The sequence below is a fragment of the Microcebus murinus genome, chromosome 23 (assembly GCF_040939455.1).
Source record: "Microcebus murinus isolate Inina chromosome 23, M.murinus_Inina_mat1.0, whole genome shotgun sequence".
Lineage (NCBI taxonomy): Eukaryota > Metazoa > Chordata > Mammalia > Primates > Cheirogaleidae > Microcebus > Microcebus murinus.
The window spans coordinates 19,954,277-19,977,241 of NC_134126.1; the positions used below are offsets into that span (position 1 = coordinate 19,954,277).

Here is a 22,965-nt window from a genome sequence, read left to right on the forward strand (position 1 = left end):
GGAGAAACTCTGAACTCTCACGTTCCTTGAATAGGCAGTGTTTAATCCAAAATCAAATTGGGGTGCATTGAGTACTTCTCTTTTCCTACTAATTTTCTCTTTTGCACTACATCAGTAAATTAACAGATAGATAGAGCTATATCTATATTAAATACATCTATCTATAACTAGCTAGCTAGCCAGCTAATCCACAGTAGCTTATTCCTATTTTATCTTATGTATAGAATATGCTTTTGGAAGAAGGGAGGGCTGAGAGGAATCGAAGGGGTTGCCTCTATTGTCAATGAGCAGATAACTAGTAGCCTCCCCAGTGGAAGGTATGCCAAGCTGTAATGACTTAGCCCTGCTTGAGCCAGTAAACACCAGCCATGAACTTGGGAGTAAATATTCGTAAACAGATCTTCATTAGTCACAGAGAAAAACAGTGTGAGAGCCTGATTTTAAACCGAAATCTCAGAGCTAGAAATTCAGAGAAGCTGTTTTTCCATGCTGTCCAGAGCACAAATTATGCCCAGGTCTTTAAGCATAGATGGTGAGGATTTCTAATATTATTTGAATGTGGAGTTTCAGGGTCAGTGAGCTATAATTTCATATCGGTGACATGCATCTCATGGATAACATATTTCTTCTACGTTCTTTCATGAATACATATGACACTTTGTTTTTAATGGCCTATGCTGTAAATCCTTTAACTTGTATTTATGCAGAAGACCTCCTGAATTTTTTCTGCCTTTCCTCCTTCTAGGGCATATGTTAGAAACACTGAGTTATAGTTCTTTTCTATTTTAGGAAAATCGGGAAAAGCACACCTGAAGGATTTTCATTTTTTTCTGCTTTACTTAGTTACAAGTAAAAGTGAGACCAGGGAAGATATCAATGTTAACACCACAAACATTAAGTCTCTAATAATTAGTGCTTTTGTTGGCATTTGTATGTGTGCATCAAGGGCCAATTAGGTAAATTTGGAAAGATCTGAAAGTATGTCATTTAAAATGAATATAGAAATTATAAGTTATTTTTCTGTTAGAGATTGCAGATAGAATTAATTCTTGGTCGTTTTGGTGAAAGTACACAGAATGATCACAGCTGTCTATTCTTTTGTACTTGGTAGCTTAGATCCTATTTTCAGATTTTTAGGTAAACTCGTATGAAATTACTCAGGTTCTCACAATGCCTGTGCCAGTCTGTGTTTTAATGTGTGTATAGGTGTGGCCTTCACAAATGAGAAAACTATAACAAAGAAAACTGTTTGTTTGACAAGATACCCTGAGCCTTAAAGCCAGCAACTCTGTCTTCATTAATGCAAGCAAATGGATTGGTAGAAACTTCGAACTCTCACCTTCCTTGAATAGGCAGTGTTTAATCCAAAATCAAATTGGGGTGCATTGAACACTCCTCTTTTCCTTCTAATTTTCTCTTTTACACTACATCAGTAAATTAATAGATAGAGACAGCTATATCTATATTAAATATATCTATCTATAACTGGCTAGCTAGCCAGCTAATCCACAATAGCTTATTCCTATTTTATCTTATGTGTAGAATATGCTTTTTAAAAGATTCTTACAATATTAGAATATTTATTATGTTGGGCCACATATAATAGAAATGAAGCAGCCGTGGCTAAGTTGCTACTCATAGATTTCCTTTAATCGTTGAATGTTCCCAAGAAAAGCAATTCACCTTTAAAAAATTATTATTAAAGTTCATGTGTGGCAAAAGGAAAATTCATAAAAATTCATTTTTTAATTTTAAATATATTTTTGGGTTGGAAAAACAGTGAAAAATCAAATTTTAGAAAGCACATAAAGGAAGGTTAAAATACCAATAATTTTTTGTTGTTTTTTTAAAGTTAAGTAAAAATCACAATTGGGATATTCTCTCTAACAGTTCTGAGGAGGGACATCTATCTCTTGCTGAAGGTTGTCAAATGACATGCTTTAATAATAACTTATTGGTTAGTTTATTAAAATTTTAGATGATTGTAAAGCATATTTTTGATCCTGAAATTTATGTTAGCAAAATTCATCTTCTTGCGTTTACCCCTATATCTCTGTTTTAAATGAAAAATTATGGTCTCCAACAGATATAATTTGTTTGCTTCTAAATCTAAACTCTCAGCTAAGTAACGTACAGTAAATGGACAAAAGTTCATACCAAAATAATCTGAATCTACTCCGGCCTATTAAAAAAAATATTTTTGTTCCCTGCTTCATTTCCTCAGGGTCCTACCTGAATTTCTTTTAGATTTAAATAGATCCTGTGTTACTTGTACAGATTATTTGCATAGGGCTATCTATAGCTTTGTTGGTTCCTGGAGCAGGTGGAAACAGTTTCTCTTCAAAATTATTGTGTAAGAACGGATATAAAAACTAGTTTGATAAACCTGAAACGTGTCTAAATGGCATTTAAATTACATTAATATCTACATGTGCAGACACAGTGAAAGGTCATAGCAGACAAGTACCACCTTCACTGTTTGTGAATGTTTAATTTGCTGTTTTAGAATGGAAAAGCCCCTCACCCCCTCAGTGCCGCAGTGACTGTAGTGTTGCTAATACTTCTGACAAGTGAGTATTTACTTAGTTCAGATCCATTGTTCTAAAATGGACTCAGAGGGAGATGCCTTAGGAATGCATTTTTATCACCTTGCCCTCTCTTTGCTGTTTTTTATTCAGGGAGAGGAAAACCCATAATGATAAGAACCCGGGATTTCTCAGTCTTCTTTTCATTTATTTTTTAACATGTAGGAAATGCCCTCATGAGCAGTTTTTACTTGGGCTGTACAAAAATCAGATTTGGAATCGCCTAAGAATTTATGGTAAATAAAGAAAGAGACATACAGTATTTTATTCTTCCAAGTAGTAAAAACCAGTGAGTGTCTGTTTTCAAATTTGACTTGACTAGGTTGGGATTTCAGAGGTTTACTTTACGATCCCAGCTACAGAAAATAAATTTATATATTGTTAAAAATAATTATATAACTAGGCTAAGGCAGACAAACTAATTACAGATACTTATAAATAATAAAAAAGTCATTGCAACATTATCGTGGAATCTGTTGTGGATGGTTATTTATAAATATAAGAGAAGCAGTTAGTCCATATGATTAAAATGTCAACTTTAATTATAAATTAAAATGGAACTGGCTGAGGTAAAGGAATTTAGGCCCTTAATAAACATTCATTGCATTAATGAAAAAAATATTAGGCAACTTCTTTGGTTATACATTGGTATATTTTCTGTGGCAGAGGGATCTGATTTCTGGAATGGTCTCTCTATTCCCAACCTCCCATCTATTTGAAAGACGGTCAGTGAGCTCTTGAGGAATTATCTATTCATTCATTTAGCACATATTTACTGATACCTGCCATGGGGCAAGCAGGCACCTGCTGGAGGTGCTGGAAACACAGCAGGGAACAAAGCAGAGGAGGTCTCTGCCCTGAAGATCTCATGGAACATGGCAAACCACTGTAGGAAGGACAGGGATCTATCAGTCACATAGTGTGTCCTCATATCCGCGTCCTTACTTCAGCTGTCACTCACACTCAGGTCTGCGTCTCTTGCTCACATCTCTCCTTTCATCTTCACTTTTATATCATGCAGCCTCCCCAAGATGTTGCACAGTAACAAGGATAATGGCAGTGAGAATGGAAAGGAGTGTGTGCATTTGAAAATGATTTCGGAAGTATGACAGAGAAAACTCGGTGATAGATCAATGAAGAACTAAGAGGGAGGCGGCGGGTGGATGGTGGAACATAAGGAAGTAGTAGAGCTATGGGTTTTGACACTGGGGTTGGGAAAATGAGCTCACTTTTCAACATATTAGGCCATCCACAGATGAGTTACTAGGGAAAGAAATACGGCAGGAAAGGGAAGAAAGGGCCAAATAGTGAAAGAAATTCTATATTGTGCCAGAGAGTTTCAGTTTTGTCCAGTAAGAGATATGGAAGCCAGGAAAGCATTTGATCAGTGGATGGCATAGTTAGATTTCATAATTAAAAGATTGCTTGAATAGCCATGGGTAGTATGGAAGAGGGAAATACCAGATAAAGGGTTTTGGTAAGGAGGCTATTAAAGTTACCGACCCATCCCCAAGGATGATGAAGGCCTGATCAAAACTGCAGAAAGGAAAAAAGGAAAGAAAGCAACGAATACATAAGAGGAGATACATACAACCAAGCGCCAATCTTTCCTCGTCTGCATATATAATAATATACTTTGATCAATCCTTACAGTATTTTTTCCCTATGGTCTAATCTACGTTTACAATATTATAAAATCTTAAACGACAAGGATTATCTCATAGTCATTTTGTATATTCTAATGGTACTGAGCATAGTGCTTCACTTAATAATAGATGCTCTAAATATCAGTAGATTTAAATTTCATTATAATAGAAGCACTGGAAACCTAATAACTTAGGGCTGGGATGAACCATCAGGAACATCTTTTCCACCTTCTCCTTTTATGGGTAAAAAAGCAGAAACCAGAGACGCAGAGTCATTCCTCAGGGTCTCGCAGTTACTTGGAGGTGGAGGTGGCACCCAGTCTACTTTCTCCCAGTCCAGTAACCTTTGTCGGAGGAGCTCACCATCACCCAGGCAGCCTCGTGCTTCATGAAAGCAGTTCTCAGTTTGTTACTCTGAATCCAAAAATGTTTTGACCTGGAACATTCTTCCGTGTCTAGCGTGCATTTTGCATTTGACAGATAAGGACGTCAACTGTGGGTCTATGTATTAGTCTGCTAGGGCTGCTATAACAAAGTATGCCACAGACTGGGTGACTTAAACAACGGAGATTTATTGTCTTACAGTCCTGGACGGTGGAAGTCCAAGATCAGGTGTCAGCAGGTTTGTTTCCTTCCGAGGGTCCTGAGGGAGAACCTGTCCCACAGGCCTCTCTCCTCTCTCTCCCAGTTCCCTGTAGCCTCAGGCATCCCCTGGCTTGTAGATGGCATTTTCTCTTTGTCTTCACATCCTCCTCCTCTATTCAGGTCTATCTCTTGTCCAAATCTCCACCTTTTATGAAGATACAACCAGATTCGGGCCCACCTTAATGGCCTCATCTTGATCATCTGCAAAGACCCTATTTCCAAATAAGGTCACATTCACAGGTCCTAGAGGTTAGAACCCCAACATCTTTTCTTGGAGGGTGCAATGCAACTCATAACAAGGGCCAAGTTAATGCCAGTGGTTGTGCTTTGATTTCTAGATCTGAAGGTCACTGTTCTCCTTACTAGCCTCTTTGCTCATTATCACTTTATAAAAAAAAAAAAAAACCCTTATCTTTTGGGTATTTGATGCCCTATATCTCCCACAGACTCTTTAAAAGCCTGTGGAAATGTCTTTCAGCCTTACAAATCTCCAGAGTTCAGGGTAGAGTCCATATGTGTCTATTTTGGAGGCTTGATTTTTAAATTAAATATTAGACCAAATTGGATGCAGACTCTTTCGGAGCTTCCTGAAGAGGGTGGTGTCGTATATGTGATACTTAAGCTGGGCTGGTTGTCCCGGGACTACTGGCCAGTGTCCTGCAACACCCCGTGATATTTCTTGATCTGGTCCTACAGTGATCAGTTAGAGCGAATCAGATTCAAGCGCTGCTTCTTTTTCTTTCAAATCAGAAATGTGGGGCTTCAAAACGATGCCCTTCCCTACTCAATATCCATCTGATCCCAAAGTGAGACTAAAAATACCATTAAATTTTTTTTTTTTAGAGTTCTACATTATATGTCACTGCCTTCCTTTTTTCTTGATGGTCAAATTTCAGTCACATCAAAAAAGAGAACTTTCCAGGCAGAACTTATTTCCAACTAGTGAAAAATAAAGGTTGTAGGAAAAAGAAAGCCATTATATTTCCCTCTTTAAGTCAGCTCAGCCTGTACTTGTCTCCATGCCCTCCAACAATTTTTTCTTTCTTCTTGGCTTAGATGAAAGGACTGAAGTAAAGTTGAGGTCAAGTAAGAGGGAGCTTGGGAAAAGCTAAGGGAATTATTTCAGATCTTCTCCAGTCATTCAGAAGTGATAAGTAAGGGTAAGTATGGACTTCCAAAGAGGAACCACATGCTCCATCTGGCTAGTTTTTATATTCTTATTAGGTATTCATTGGCCCTGCCTATGGTCCTTCTTTCAAAGTGGGTTGGCCATTGTTAAACAGCCACCCACTCAAGGAAAAAAAATCTAAAACTCTCATCATCATTTTGAGGCTTTCCTACGTTGCCACTTGGAATATTTTTCTCTTAGCAGCTGTTGTACTTTTAATTTTTCTAGCAAGCTGGACTGGGAAAAAAGGAACAATCACTAAAGAGAGCATTTTACCAGTGCCATGGGGGCATGCTTTCAACTTCTGTGCCCATGAGCGGGCTAATTGCGCACCCATGTGACTGTCTACGTAATCAGCACGAGTGGTCAGTGGTCAGTTACACCTGTGAACTCAGTTAACTGTGATAGTTCTGGCTCAGACTGCAATTCTATTCTCCCTGCATGTAGTTTAACACAGCTACCAAAATCATCTTCTCAATTTAATAGAAGGTGGTCAATTCTGCCACATATATATAAAGTAATATTCAAATCTGAGTCTGCCTTTTAGTTTGGGGGAATTTGTGTTTATCCTGTGAAACCACTATTTTAATATAACAGTTCCATAAAATCTATGTGAAACCTACTTGAAGTATTAAAAACAGAGATAAAGAAACAGCTTTCTCATGGAATCAACAAATGTTGAAACAGATGATTAAATTAGCAAGCAAGGGAGCTATTTCCCATTTTTGCCAATTATTCTTAACATTTTACCCACACCAAATGTGATTGAGTCTAAATTATTGAAATCTGGATTATGGTCAGCATAAAAGGGTAAAGATTTAAAGAATAGAATTGTATGTATTGTATTCAATGCTTAAGTACAAATATAATATGCATTATCATCCCTTTTAAAGAAAATTTTTAAATAAAACATTGCTGATAGCACCATGTAGATGTACCAACTTTCACTTTAGCTGTTAACCATCTGTAGCAGCTTAACTCTAGCTCCTAGTGAGTTCTAGCCTATGGGGGGAAAAAAAAAATATATATATATATATGTCTCCTACAAGACCCTGAGCTATGTGTTTTGTGAATCATAGAACAAGTGATACATCAGCCCATATGTGAAAATAGCAACTGGCTTAAAAATACAAAGTTAATTTATCTCTAACAAGGGCTGTGCATCTGTGCATCTACTGGTAGCTAAGACCAAATCTTAGTGCCACTGTTATTCTTTCCTTCCCTAGTTCCTGTAAGCATTAGGTTTATTTGTGTGGGAGAGGAAGAATCTAGCTTTTGCAACGTTGCTCAGTCACCTTCTCCAAACGAACTTCGTTTGTGATCTCAGTGAGTCATTATGGCATAATTACCATTCTAGCATGATACCCTCTTTGTTGAAAAGTGTCAATTTTTTTGTGCAACAGAAAAACTACAGTTCAAAAACCGTGAGCAGGCAAATCAATGCCATGATTAACTGATATTAACAGACACCCTGAAGATTTAAAATGCTTTTTCTCTATTTCAAGAATGCAGCCGAGAAGAAAATGCCTTGCAGGGGTTAAACCCAAATGCCTGCACTGCAGCCTATTTCTGTCAACACTCTGTTCAGGAAATAAACATTTATGCTTTCTGAAATGAAAGTGTATTTTTGAAGACTAGCCGTCAGATATTTTTTGCCCTTCACACTTTCAAATGCTTAGCCTTTTTTGTAAGTTGACTGCAAAGTGCATCAGTTTGCCAGGCTAAAAAAAAAAAAAAAAAAGTGCTTGACGAGTGCTCATGGCGCCACTGTCAACCTCGAAGTTTCTAGTAGAAGAAGGCAAGAGGGTTGGCACAGAACATGCTTTCTTCAAGCCTATTACCGCAGGGGTACCTGCCTCTTGAGAAGCTTTTCAATCCTTCCAAATGATGTTATTCCCAACTGTCATCTGGTTTATTTGGAGCACACTGTATTGCAGATAAACATGCTATTTAACTGCAGGTCAAGGTAGACAGTCATTCTGCTAGCAAAATGCCTGAGATACATTAAATGGCACTGACTTCAGGACGGAGATGAAGAGAGATCAGAATTGTCAGTGATACGCACGGAGCAGACCGTAGTTGGGGAAGGAAAAAACGTGCCATGGTATCAGTATATTTTAAAAAGCTGTAATACGGCCGAACATTTAAAACTATAACCTGTCACACACCAAAGATTAAGATCCAGGGATGTACAAAACATGAAGTTCAAATGACACGACTGCAAAGCATATTTTATTTCACTTGGGAAAGAGGCCTCTCTGCAGAGATAGCTAAATGTTACAGATGATGAGGGCCTCTAACTTGTAGCCTGGTAGCTATAAAACACCATTAAATGCCTACTAAAAACCCAAACATGCAATTATCATTTGGATACCAGTATGTGTGAGCCAATAGAGCAATCACGTTTTTAGAAAAGTTCTTAGATTTAGTTTATTAAAACATGCATTTTCATTTAAGGCCTTGGTCATTTTGCTCAGTTCTATTGATAAAAATATCCATCTTATCCATGTGTTTTTATGCATGTGTAATATAGCTAAGGGACAGGTAAAATAATTTTATGGAATTAAGATAAAACCCCTATTATGTATTTGGCCTCCTTGGTGACCAAATGAACATAACTATCTACTAACAAGGCTGTCTAACTACGACTCGGGCATTTGGGGTGAGATCACTCTTTGTGGGCAGCTTCCAGATTGCAGAGGTTTGGTAGTAAAGAGTTAAAAGTGACAGACAGATGTTTCTAGACAAGAAGAAATTGAAATCCAGACTTTTATTTTGTAAAGCATGGGTTGTCCTTTTTCCTATGGATTTACAAAAATGACACTTCCTTTCGTCAGCTGAAATAGACGTGGGGATATCAAGCAAGCAAACCTTTTTGTGCTATATCCATCTCCCCCATGCTCCCTAGCCAAAAAAAGAAGAACCCCTTTTCTTTACCATTTCCCCCTTCTCTTTATTTCATAGAAAAGCAAAAGGAAAAGTTAGGTTTGTAGGAGGGACACACACATACACACACATACACACACACATCAACACAGGGGAAACAACTTGCAGAATCAACCTACAAAAAATGAAATTTTATTGCTTTTTGCTTAATTAAACCCCAAAGAAATGTGCGAGACGTTGTTATGGCTGAAGCATTGTTAATTTGTAAATCACAGGGACAAAGGGCCCCCGCTGCAACTTTAAAGTTTCCGTGCACGTAAATGTCGATAGCGTGCCTTCTCCATCATCAGCACTAAATTCACATTGATGCCTCTTTTCTTCTCCGTATTGATCCTTCCATGAGAACGTAGATTTGTATCTGTTAATTAATGCGTCCTGAAACAGCGTTTGTATTAATCAGGTAGATAAGAAAAATTGGATGCCTGCACCCCCCTGACAACCGTAAAAGTGCTGGCCCTGATAAAATCGTGGATGGACCTCAATAAAAAAGTTCCTCCTTCCACTCAATAAACTAATCATCCTGCTTTTAATTATTCGGCAGAAAGATGTGTGGAGATTGGAGAATGTGTAAATCTATTTACTAACAGCAGTGTCGGGGAGGGAGAATAGGGCTGTCACAGGAAGGTGCTGCGGGCTATGCGCTCTGTCCATCTGCTGCTGCACAAAAACTGCTGCTTGGGAGCCTGAAAAGAACAAGGAAACTAAGGCCAATTGAAAAGACCCATTTATTTCATTTTGCTTGTAACTTTGCAGACGATCATTTCCTTTTTTTTTTTTTTCCTTGCTTTTGTCTGTTTCATTTACAAAAGAAATTCCTCCTTAGTCTCTTTCCTTGAGTTCGATAATTTGGATTTGCATTGCACCTTTTTTCTTGAGGAAGGGAATAGAAAAAAGGGCAGTGTGGCATTTGTTTGTTTGTTTGTGAGTATGACATTCCATTTTTGAAAGCGCCTTGTTCCAAACCCACTCAGGTTAAAATAATTATTTTTCTCTTTTGAATCCCTGTTTAAAATGTTATCAGCTCTTATATCTCTAATTCTAAGGGGACGTTTATTAGTTTAACCCCAAATTGCAATGACAGAAAATAAAGAATAAGAAAAAATAGACCGGCGCAGGCAGTCCAAAAGAAACCCTGTCAAATAACATGTAAGCACCTTGATAAACAATGAAAGAAATGCTTTTTACACATGCCTTAAAGATTCCCCTAAGAAAACCTTGACTAATCCCTTTTGATGATTTTATTAAGCACTTATAGTTCATGATACCAAATGGAAAACCACTAGTTTCACCAATAGGTCAGGAAATTATCTTGTTTTCTTTACTGTAGTTTCTAATATCATATGGGACATGTACAAATTGATATGAATAAAAAGGACAACAACAATATCCATAAGCAAGAGTCTAAAAAGGTTGGGTATCAGTGGGTATTTATGTTTTGAGTAATAATGTCTAGAAGGAGAATAAAAATAGATTTCTTAAGTTGCATTATTAACCTTCAATCATGGTACCATTGTCCTCAAAAACCATGCAGTGGGTAGTTACCCTTGGGATTCCTGGGATACCCTTGGAAATGAAAGTGAAGTTTTAAGGAACATTTCTTTTTTAGAACTCTTGGAAGAAGCATCTCATCATGAGGTATCTACACTAAGACTTCCTTTTAGAATATACATCTTGTCCCTATGAGATATAAATATATATATCTTTACTCCTAAGTAGGTTTAATTATACTGCTTCCTCTTTTCCTGTTGAACAACATTTTCTTTTTAATATTTTTTGCATATGTTTTCTCAAGTTCAGAAGGGACTTTAAATATGCATGTATGAATGCAACTCAGATTTGCACTGAAGAATTGAAGCAGTCAACTAGATAATTCAGATAAAAATAATATATAATATAGCAACACTTATTGAATGCATGTTGTAAGTTAGTGTTAGGTGCATGTTATTTTATATTTCCCAAATGCAAACTTTTAAGGTACAAGTTAATTGTCTTGTTCAAGGTGAAAAAGCCAGTAGCTAAGTGGAGCCAATATTTACATTCAGAATCTGGTTCTGTTCATATCCTTTCTACCAAACCCCATTACCTATATATTTAAGTTTTACTATAACTAGATCTTAATGACAAGAATGAATTGTGGCTTTTCAACTTGGTGAGGAAGCCAGGCTGCTAAGTATTCCACTTTCTTCTATGCTGAAAAATCACAATTTTAAAAAGAAATTCATGTTAAACATCAGTGGGGGCAAACTTTCTAATTAAGAAGGCTCATCTGATTTTAACTCATCATCCACTGTGCTTTTGACTATTATAGAGAAATGTTTCCAAGTTGTACTGTACTGTGTGGCCTAAATTGTTTGTTTTCCTTTTTTTTTGGGGGGGGGGCTTTTTTTTTTACCTTTATGTTGTTTATTAATAGTAGTTTTTAGAGATGAGATAGTTGAAAATCTGACTTTCTTTAAGACATTCCTAAGGCTTTCAGCCAGAAATCGAATGTTCTTAAAGATCACATCATATTTTCTTCTCAAATGAAAGAAAGAAAACTACTTCTTTATTATATTCCCCTTACCCTTGTCTATAAAACCTACAGAAAACACCCACAAATTGAGGAAGCTAGTTTGTGACTTACTTTGCTGTTCACAAAGTGATCGGGGGAACATTTTTAAGAGCTTCTAATCAAAGCTCAGCAAATTTTGAGCACTGATGCAGAAGCCAGCCACCATATGAAACTAATGTTGCATTATGAAATTATGGCTTTAAAGTAACTTGATCTGCCCGTCTTTCCATGCAGGCTTCTCCACGCTGTCCCTGGCGGACCAGATGAGCCTTTTGCAGAGTGCTTGGATGGAGATTTTGATCCTGGGTGTCGTATACCGATCTCTTTCGTTCGAGGATGAACTTGTCTATGCAGACGATTATATAATGGATGAAGACCAGTCCAAATTAGCAGGCCTTCTTGATCTAAATAATGCCATCCTGCAGCTGGTAAAGAAATACAAGAGCATGAAGCTGGAGAAAGAAGAATTTGTCACCCTGAAAGCTATCGCTCTTGCTAATTCAGGTTGGCATATTGACAATGGTGGTTGTTAACATTTTTTAATATGTCAGTTTTTTACCCCTTCCCTTAACTTCTTTAGGGATTTACTAGACCTAGTTTGTAAATTCTGCGTGAGTCAGCAAAGTTATAATCAGTATAGCTTTCTAGTGAGAAGTTAGAAATAAGAAAAATACACTTAATGGGAATTATTTTCATTTCACTTACTGAAAGCTGTGAAACTTTTATCAATTAATGCATTTACAATTTGGATCATAGCAAAGCAAAAGCTCTTGGAGGAATAGCATAAATGGGCACCTTAGGGACAAAATTAGCTCCATTGTCTTTTATGCATAAGTCAAAATAAGAGAGTTATGGATACACACAAATTAGTCTTTCTCCTCAAAAATGCAAATTTTGCAATTGGCAGAATATATTTAGTATTGCTTTTAATTTTGGTTATTAAAGAATACTCTGTTTTCTTACATCCTGGAGTTCTCTAGAAGTCAAATTCTGCTGAAGGAGTATTTCCCTCAAAGATGCTACCTATGCAGTAAGGGTTAAGAATTATGGGAATAAATGTTCTTTACATTTGAACTGAAATGTGCTAAAATAGAGAGCAACCTCTGATAAGTAAAAATCGTTGGTGCTTTGTTGTTTTTCCCTTTGTGCCTCTCCTAATGCTTTATTATGGTCTTAAGTCTCTTTTAGCATTTGCATAAAGTTCAGGATAGATCCCTCCTTAATGACGTGCCGATCATTAGATACCTGCGTGTCAATAACATGCTCTGATGCTATGTACCATTGACAGTCACACCGTGCCCCTCCATCTGCTTTTGTTTTGACCCTATCTTTGAACTTTATCTTGGTTGCCGGCCAGTAGTTTTCCCTTTAATTACAAGAAGGAAACTGTCAATAAAATCTGTTAAATGGGATGCAATGAGTGGCTTGAATGGGCGGACGGCTATTTGTTCAAATTCTGCAGCATTCAAGGTATTGACAGTTTGTTTTCTGGGGCCATATGTGACGATCAATCTCAGGCTGGGCTCAGCCGCGCTGAAAAATGAAAAACCAGATTGCTTTTGCTTACTTGTGGATGACGACTTTGTGATTTGGCGCGGTCCTAGTGAGATGAGACCTTCTGCCCAAATTGCCCCCATGAGAGCCAGGGACGCGTGACTGTTTTTAGAAATAATTTTTAATTGATTTTGTAATTAACAGTTCATCTACAATATTGATGCATGAATCCTTGGACTGATAGGAGGGAAATTGTTTTCAACAATGAAGTTGTACTTTCCTATTTGTCTTCATAATGGAGTTTAGCATTTCACAGTTTTAATTGTGAATATAAACCTCTTCTTCACCACACCGTCCACCCCTGTTCTGCCACTCTCCTGTGAAACTGTAAAATATGATTCCTTATGACAAATGCCATTGTTGTTATAAACCCTCAAGACCCCCTTGCCCTGCTCTCTAGAAGATCAAAGTGGGAGATGGGATGGAAATTCTCTGAGGATTTATTAGTTTGTACGGACTCCACGTTATAGAATCTCTCATCATAATTAGATGAAAGATTTTATAGCAATGGTTTCAGGAAGAATTTTTATTTGGTAATCATGAAACAATTCTAATTTAAAACATTTAGTTTGTTAATTGTTTTCAAAATATACGAAGCATGTTTAATATCTTTTATGTTTCAAATTGCTTTTTAAAATTATTAACTAATCATGAATGCTGAGCAATGCTAAAGCTTTATCATCAAAATTGCTAAAACTTTATAATTTTAGATGTTGGTTGTGTCTTTTATGGCTAAGCATTATAATTTAGATTACCTAAATTAATTAGTAGCAGCATTTCTGTCTCTGTTGCTTAAAAGTATAATCATTAATATATCTATTTTGATATATAAATGTTCTAATCTCACATACTCTGTTGTTTGGGGGAGGAAATGACCTATTTTACAGCAGTGACTGATGATTAGAAACTGCTTATGTAAAGAACTAGTTAGTTTATTTTCTTATTTAAAGCCCCAAATAGTTAACAAGCCCTCCCTTTTCTTTCTGTCATAGTAGTTGAGTAGCATTGCTTCTGCTCAGAAAAAGTCTTGTCACAAAATTTTCTCGCAGATGATTATAACATTCATTTAGCCTCTCAATACCAAGAAAAAAATCAACTGAATCAGAGCCCATACCAAAGAAGAAATGATTAAGTACTTTAAAGAGTGTTTTAATGTCTAAATCGTGCCACCTCTGCTGTGTGGCCTTTTTCTCACCCACACAACCTATAAGCCCAACCGTTTTAGTTTGGGGTAAACTACTCAGAAAGTAATTTTCTTTGATACTGTCAGTATGATGCTATCTTATTTCATTTTTCATCATTATTTGGAGAACAGCAACAAAGTTATAGAGTCATTCTTGCTTAGATCCAATGTAAGATCCTTAAATTGATCATAAACATATCCATATGAAAATATTTTAGTGCTTTCCATAGACACCCTAAATCTCCCAGATTTATTATTTTTTTTCTTTTTTCTTTTTAGTATTTAAGAATTCCGGGTTAATATAAGTGATTTTCTGTGCAAAAAAGTCTATTTTAGTGTTATATAGATATTTTGACTTTCCCTATATGGCTGTAGGTATTAACAATCATTGTCTCATTTGTCTAAATTTTGGCTTACTTTAAACATCTGTCTTTATTCAATAATTACAAATGTTGTGCTTATGCTTGGGAAACAGGCAATTGGCTTCCTGATAATGGCTGTCATATTTTTTGCAGCCATGTTTCTGTCATATGTGAATTCTGGAATACTTATAACACCAGAATATCACTGCAAGCATGTTCCCTATCTTTAGGTATATGGCCAAAACAATAAGAGATCATGAATTAATTTTGCAGTTCTCACATTCAAATATTTGAAAACCCTACATAATGGCTCCAGTTACATTTGAAAATAAGCAATTTAGAGGCTCACTTAAGCTATGTATGCTTTTATTTTTGCATATGAACAACCTCTTGAGCAATTATTGCATCACTAATATATCTATGTGAGATTGAATTTAAAAAGAAAAATCTAGGTCACAATTTTAATATTGCAATTTTTAGGCCCCAGTTTTCTCAGGCGTTCACCAAGAGGTTTGACTAATCTCAAGTTCTTTCCATTTTGGGGATTCTGTGATTCTATAATTAATTTTATCTCTATTGGAAAATATAGTAAAGTATTCCTATAAGCATTTAGGGTAAGGTTATATCATGGGATTCTATTATCTTGCTTGGGTCTGTTGATTCTTGTGTGTAAGAATTTCTTTGAAACTATATTCTGGAAGAGTAGAAGTGGTTTAAGATTATGAATCACTTTAGTCTGACCATCCTCTGTTGCTCAAGTCACAAGACCTTCAGATTCCATAGCTGCCACTCATATCCCGACCTTTCTTACACCTGTCCTACCCCCAGTCTGAAGCCAAGCGAACCTAATCCATTCAAGAATAAACATGTTTAAAGTTGAGTTCTCTGTTTTACTTCTACACATTATTTCCAGAATAAAAGCCCCTATTGGTATATAGCTACAAGTAATATTTTGATCATCAACTTAAAGTCATAAGCAATTATAATGGCCTCATGACAGCATTCTGTTTTGCCTGAGGACGAATGGTATGTGTGTAGACTTGAATAATTTCAAGGGACAGAAAGTTTATGATTGCTGTAGTTGTAGACTGAAATGGGGGCAATTTTTAATTTAGGATATTTGGGCTCTTATATAAGTTTGGCCTAGTCTTTCTCAATCTTTTTTCACTATCCTTTAGGGGAGCACTTTAGATATGATTTTTCCAATAACCCCAATGAAATAGTAATACCATAAATAAACCATATATCTGTTTATGTACTCTATATATATTTTTTTCCTAAAAAATAATTTTTTTCCTACCATGTAATTCCAAATCTCACCTGCTTTGAGAAAACATGGTTTAACAATATAACTGTTTTCATATCTGTAAAATAAGCTAGATGAATTAAATAATGTGTAACACCCCCTGAATGGCCTAAAAGTTTTAGGTTGTTTATTTTTAAGTGAAGGTGGTGAGAGTTTGAGATATATACATATATATTTATATGTACACAAAGCAAAACTGGGCCATTTATCAATTTTACTAACATTTTGACTAAATTTGCTGACGTGATAGTCTGGAGATAAGTTTTAGCTGCTGGTCAAGAGATTATCTTTGTTTTCAAAATCTTTCTTTGCCGGTCTTGGTGGCTCACACCTGTAATCCTAGCACTCTGGGAGGCCGAGGTGGGCGGATTGTTCAAGGTAAGGAGTTCGAAACCAGTCTGAGTGAGACCCCCCCCCCCCGTCTCTACTAAAAATAGAAAAGAAATTAATTGACCAACTAAAAAAATATATATAAAAAATTAGCCGGGCATGGTGGCGTATGCCTGTGGTCCCAGCTACTCAAGAGGCTGAGGCAGAAGGATTGCTTGAGCCCAGGAGTTCGAGGTTGCTGTGAGCGAGGCTGACGCCACGGCACTCTAGCCTGCGCAACAAAGTGAGACTCTGTCTCAGAAAAAAAAAAAAAAAATCTTTCTTTAGACATTTTTTAAGTCCCTGTTGGGAAATCTCATTTGATTCCTACAACATGCCTATGTGGTAGACTATCCAATATCATTTTACAGGTATCTGAAGTAAGCTGATAAAGGTTGCATGGCTACTATGAGGCAGGGCGTCGGACCTTCTGTCCCTTGCTATTAATAAGCTATTTTTATTCTACAAATAATTATATACCATGTCTTTTAAAAGGTCAATGCAGAAGCCTTGAGCCATTGCAATTTCACATCTTGGAACCTAAATTAGTATTTTTAATTTAATTCAGAATTTTGTGCCTACTTCTCTTATCTTGCCATCTTCTTTGGGTTTTGGTACTGTAAAATCACCCAGGAAAGTGACAAACAGAATTAGAGATGAAATATTTACCATGAGATTGTAGCATTTTACGAGAAATGAATATATGTAGGTTTTTGTGGCAGGTGGATGTTTTTCCTGACTTTTACCTAGATCAAACCATATTTATAGTATCAGGTAAATAAGAAAACCAAATTAACAACTTTCCATCTCCTAGTCTACATTTCTTTAGCTTTCACTCAAGTCTGCCATTACTATTTGGATCATTTTAATTTTATTTAAGATGATGTATTTGGGAAGTGATTTTAAAAAATTTAATACAACATTTAAATCTCAAACAAGTTATGATCATTCAAATGTTTAAGTAAAAAATAAAAGCTGGTTCTTAAATGTTTCTTTTCATGCTCAATGATTACTCTGCCTTGGCAAGTTAGAGGAAATATTTGCTGCAAATATCTTTGTGCTTCCAGCCTGAGAGATAAACACATAAAATACTCTGCAGTTGTTTATTTCCAGGGAGTGACCATAGCGTAACATCATTTTCACGTTCAGGTCTTAAAATAATGAGCTGTCTGTTACAAAATGTCATTAGCATGGTACAGATCATCTCTGATGTGTTGGAAGGTTGAACTATTCACCACCCAAGTTAGTGTCAACATTTATTTATTCAGTATACCATAATTGTCTTTACCACTTCTAGTCAAAGGAGTTAGAAAGCTCCTGAAAAAGTGTAAGGTAAGGAGAGAGAGAGAAATTCAGAGAAGGTCTTAAGAAAGGATATAGAAAAGATCTACCAGGGAAATCTCATTGTGCAAAATAAGCATAACCATGATAACAGTAATTTGGAATTTGTAAGGGAACCCTGTAGGAAAGAAACTCTGACTATGGAGGTTTTCTGTGGTTTAACATTTTATATAAATATGGTAAGAGTGATTGGCGTGGCTAGTGTAAATGTAGGAGAAGCCTGGCTTTTTAGCCAGAACAAGAAATGAAGAAAACATGCCTCCTGAAAAACCAAATACATCTTAATGGAAAGCTGTGAAATTGGAAGTTCTATTCTTTTCACCATAGTTGAGCACAAAATCAGAATTATTCTTATTTTTTTCCAATATTTGAATCATAACTTCTCTGGGTTGGAAAAGACCTAAAAAGTTTTTTGACCCAGCTCCATATTTGATATATGAACAGCTTCCTTGGTATTTCTGTTTCATGTTTCTACAGCCTTTCTGGGAATACTGCTTGGTTCACTTCTTTCTAGAAGAGACCGTTCCATCAGAAGTTTCTCACTCTCTCCTGCTCTCTCTCACCATTCTAATGCGAAAGAAAACACAAATTTTAAGAAACACACAAAAATGTGTAACTTAGTGAATGCATTCGCTTCCTATGCTGCTGTAACAAATCGTCGCTACTTGATGGCTTTAAACAACACACGTTTATTCTCTTACAGTTCTGGAGGTCAGATGTCAATTGGTTCCGCCTGGGTCCTAAACAGGGTGTGGACAGGGCTGCTCTCCCTCTGGAGGTTCTAGGGGACGGTCTGTTTCCTTGTCTTTTCCAGCTCCTAGAGCTACATTCCTTGGCTCAGTCACCTTCTTCCATCTTGAAAGTCAGCAGTGTGGCATTTGCCTCTGTGGTGACATTGCCTTCTTCTTCATTTGCAACCCCAACCCCTTGTAAGGACATTCTTGCCTTCATTGAGGGCCCACCTGGATAATCCCTCATGTTAAGATCTTTAACCCTTTGCACTCGCTTGCTTTTTTCTCATTATCCACCCAACATTATCCACACTCGACATCCAAGTGCAAAGGGTTAATTTACTGACACCTACAAAGTTCATTTTGCCATAACATTCACAGGTTCCAGGGATGATGGCCTGGATATCTCTGGGGCCATTTTTCAGCCTACCACACTGAGTACAGAAGCATGGTCAAATAATAAAATTTTGAGACGAATCTCAAAATCCCTTCCAGGTGTCTTGTCCTCATCTGAGCCCCCTTCCTTCCCACTAAAGTATTCATAGTCATTAGTTCCTTGTATCTTATTATAGTTTTATTACTAAATGTGTGTTTTTAGTTATTACAATTTAGTCTTGATCATTTACCAAAAAAAAAAAAAAAAATCTTATGGATAGATCTTTAAGCTCCCTTAATCTAAAAGCTCCTCCTTCATTTTCATTTTTTTCTATTTTATCTGTTGAAGACACCAGAGAATTTGACCTACAGGGCTTCCCATAGTCTGGATGTTGATGATTGCATACTCTGGTTCATCATGTTTCTCTACCCTGTGCATGTTTAGCAAATTGGCCACTGGATCCAGAGGCTTAATCAGACTTAGGTTCTATCTCTATGGCATTCATAGGTGGTGTGTTGTTCACTGGGAGGCACATTCTGTCTGGTTTTCTCTCTTTCTGTAATGTTAGCAACTGTTGGTGTTCATTACCTGAATTTGTTAACCATTGGGGGGGGGGTCACAAAATGGGTGATTGGTAATTTTTTATTTTTTCTTTTCTTTTTGCATTCAGTAGTTGGAATATTTATGAGTCATACTTTCTCTTATCTCTTCTTTGGGTACCAATGATATAGCATGTATAGGAAAAGTAGTATAAATTCCTTTTATTTCTCTCTATTTATAATAAATAATTGGTGTCCTGTGTTTTTAATGTTATTATAAACACATATATTCAAACATACTGAATGGATTTGAATCAGTTGCAATTATGATCCTTTTTGAAACTCAAATCATCCCATTTTTGTCAGTGGGAACTTCTTCCCGTTGACTTCTGGAGTCTTCTTGAATGACCTAGTAGTTGTAGATACTATCCTTCCTATATGGTATGACCAAATATTCCATATTTATTTTAAATGTTTACTGGCTGCAACCTTGAATCAGATTACAGCCTGGGTGCTGGACGTACAGCCTTCTCTGTGGGCCATTCTTCCTAGGCCCCTTCAGTGGACAGAGCTAGGAACACAGACAGGTATAGACCTGATTATATGTGTGTATTTTGGAGATACTCTGTCACCTAGTTTTGCTGTAAATGTCCATTGACTTTTTAGTTTTTCCATCTAGTTGCTGTGTTTTTTATGTGCAGATTTGGAGGGATTAAATCATTTCCACTATCTATGTTAGTTAAGAGCCAATTTGCCATGGTAGTCAACCAGTGTTCCTCAGTACCCTAGCTGATTGCTACCCAAAGGATCAGTCTGTTAGACTTCTCATAAATTGCATGTAGAAATTCTGAGGCACAGATTCTCTTTCTGAAAATAGACTTTGCTCAGTTCTCTGTTCTCTCCATCATGTTCTGTTTCATTCCTTTAATGATTGGAGAGAGTTGCACTGATCATACCCTTATCACCCTACCTCCTGTAGGCAGTTTACAAACCCCAAAGATCAGCACCTGTGTTACACAGAAACGATTACACTGTGCGTGTTGACTCTGAATATACTGTGTCTGTGTCTAATATTCACTTCCATCCTAAAAATGAGATTTGGCACCATTGAGAAAGTATTGCCAAGGATGAGCTATAAGTTCTGCAGACAGTTTCCAGTAGGTCTTGGGTATTCTGGAGTAGTTATGTCCATGCCCACTATGAGTAATGTTTTTATCATAGAGAAGGGTAGTGTTTCACTCTAGGTAAGATATAAAAATAAAATCTTCTTTTGCAATGCCTCTAGGTCCCATTGACTTTGCAGCTAGAAGTATGAAGATACATAGCCATCTTCCCAAAGTAAGCAATCTGAGCTAAACACATTCCTTTAGGATCCCCTTCACAGAGTAAACTATTGGAAGTTACAAAAGGGCACTGTTTTATTATTAGGTGTTGAAACTTAATATATGTGCCATAATATATGTATCATTTGTGCTCTGGTTATCTTTTAAAATTGTGATTCTTTTTGAATAGCATTCATTTGTCTTATTGTCTAATTCAGTAGTTCTCAACCTGGCTTGGCAGTAGAATCACCTAGATTTTTAGCAAGACTGTTGTCTTGGGTCAAGCGCCAGTATTCTGGTTTAATTGCTCTGGGATTGGGCCTTGTATCCACGTTTTTTAAGAGCTTACCTGGTGTTTTTAACATGTAGCCTAGCCCTGTCTCGTTAGTTCATAAACGGATGATCTTTATTAAGTTTAGCTGGTTCTCATTAGCACCAATACTAGGAGTGTTTCTTTTAAAGCACAGTTTAAAAGAAACCAACACCAACAACCACAGCTAAAAAAATGACTTAAATTAATGCCAGTTCTATTGAGCCTGGCAACGTGTAAATTTAGCCAAAAGAACGAAACAGAGATTAAAGCCACAGAGCCAGAACTTGAACTAGGATCCCTAATGTAGATTAATATTTTCTTCAGCAGTCTGCCCACTGAATCATGGTCTAATTAAATAGTTCAGATTTAGTGAGTTTGCATTTAAAGTATTAGCAGATCTGAGAATGGGTAAAGCTAAAATGAGTTAGAATCTTTTCTGTAAATGGGAAGTTAAATTATCATACTAATTTGATTAAATCATTTTTAAATCTCTCAAGCTAAATCACAGCCTTTAAAGAATAGTTTGAAGTCTTAATTGCTGTTTGTGAGCATATCTCTCTGCTATTTGTTCTCGCCTCATTTCCTGTGACATCCTATAATATATCTCCTGCCGGGTAAGAGTAGTAGGAAAGGCAGGAGTTGCTTTGAGGGCTGAGGTAGCTGTGTAGCTGACTTCAAGCGTTTAAAGATACGCCACATAGAGAAAGGAAATTTATCCTGTGTCATTCCAGTAGTTAGAACCAGGGCCAAAGGATGGAACTTGAAGACAGATTTGGGAAACTATGAAGAAGACTTTTCTAATAATTTGTGTTGTTCCTTGTCAAGTAGATTACATACTTTGCATACAACTGGAAATATCTCCATTAGGAATGTTGTAAAGAAGATTGCTGATGAAGATGCAAGTTTGAATGAAATGAGCTCAGAGAACAATTTCATCTCATCATTTTTAAAAGGAAATGCCACGTTCAGTGTCGTACATTGTAGCAGTATAATTTGACTCAAGGAAACCCTAGTTTAAGCCTGACTCTGACACTTCTTACCAGTGCCACCTGCCATGTAGGTTCATTGGACATAAAATGAGGCAATATACACCCAAAATAGGTGCTTAATAAATGGCAACTTTATTATTTTTATCCTGCTTTTCTTTTGATCTAGTTGAAAAATAGTTATTTTGTTTTAATTTTGTTTTGTCTGTATCGATTGTAATTCCTATTTTCCCCATCCATGTATTCCCCTGTTTTCATGGAGAGCGCTAACTAACCTTTAGTCCCAAGGTAGGTTGGGTATGTCCCCCTCGTCTCCCTTCCCTTGTGTCCAGGGTCCTTACTGCAGTCATGTGTGTACCTAGAGACTCACCACGGGTGTGTGTCCTTGCCCCCTCCCTCCCATTTTTCCTTCAGGCAGCATTTTAGTACAAACACAGAAGGGAAGAGAGCGAGAAAAAAAGAAATACCAGAGCATCATCCCCATGAGTGTTTTTCCATCACTAACATTACTGACCCTCAAACAACTTCAGAAAGCATGTGTGCGCATTCCTCAGAGGTGACACCATAGGAAATGGATGAAATTGCCATGTAGAGAGGAACTAGGCTGGAGAGAGGCTGGTAGAAACCGTCCACATGCAGAGGCCAGGTCTGTGGTGGGGAATGTCTTAAGTTTCACTCCAGGGCACCACTGTCGACACCATTTCTCACTTGAAGAATTCCTTATTTTGGCTCTACCAGGCAGACACTGAGTCTTGAGTGATACATACTTACAAACAACCGTATTCCAGATTAAAATGTTTCATTTAGTACCTAATGTAAATAGTGGTCAGTTCACCAATGACATGGTAAAATAATTCAAAATGACAACGTAAATAAAAAAAATAAAATACAAAGAACTTTAAACAACATGTTAGTAGTTATATGTCTATCTTTTAATTACCTTGCCATAATTTTTTATTATATGTTTAGCCACTTGATTTTAAATTATATTTCCTCTCTTTGTTCATGTGATCTATATTTGAATTGTATGAAAGATTAGGCT

The 22,965-nt window shown here is 36.7% G+C and overlaps 1 protein-coding gene across 9 annotated transcripts in view; it reads left to right on the top strand.

The window, feature by feature from the left end:
* The window catches only part of ESRRG (estrogen related receptor gamma), a 594,335-nt gene that overhangs the window by 566,516 nt on the left and 4,854 nt on the right, over positions 1 to 22,965 (top strand). For all 9 annotated transcript variants that reach the window (XM_012745582.3, XM_012745576.3, XM_075997052.1 and 6 more), the window contains one exon: positions 11,776 to 12,045. In XM_012745582.3, the coding sequence (XP_012601036.1) occupies positions 11,776 to 12,045 (270 nt within the window). The remainder of the gene's footprint in view (positions 1 to 11,775; positions 12,046 to 22,965) is intronic.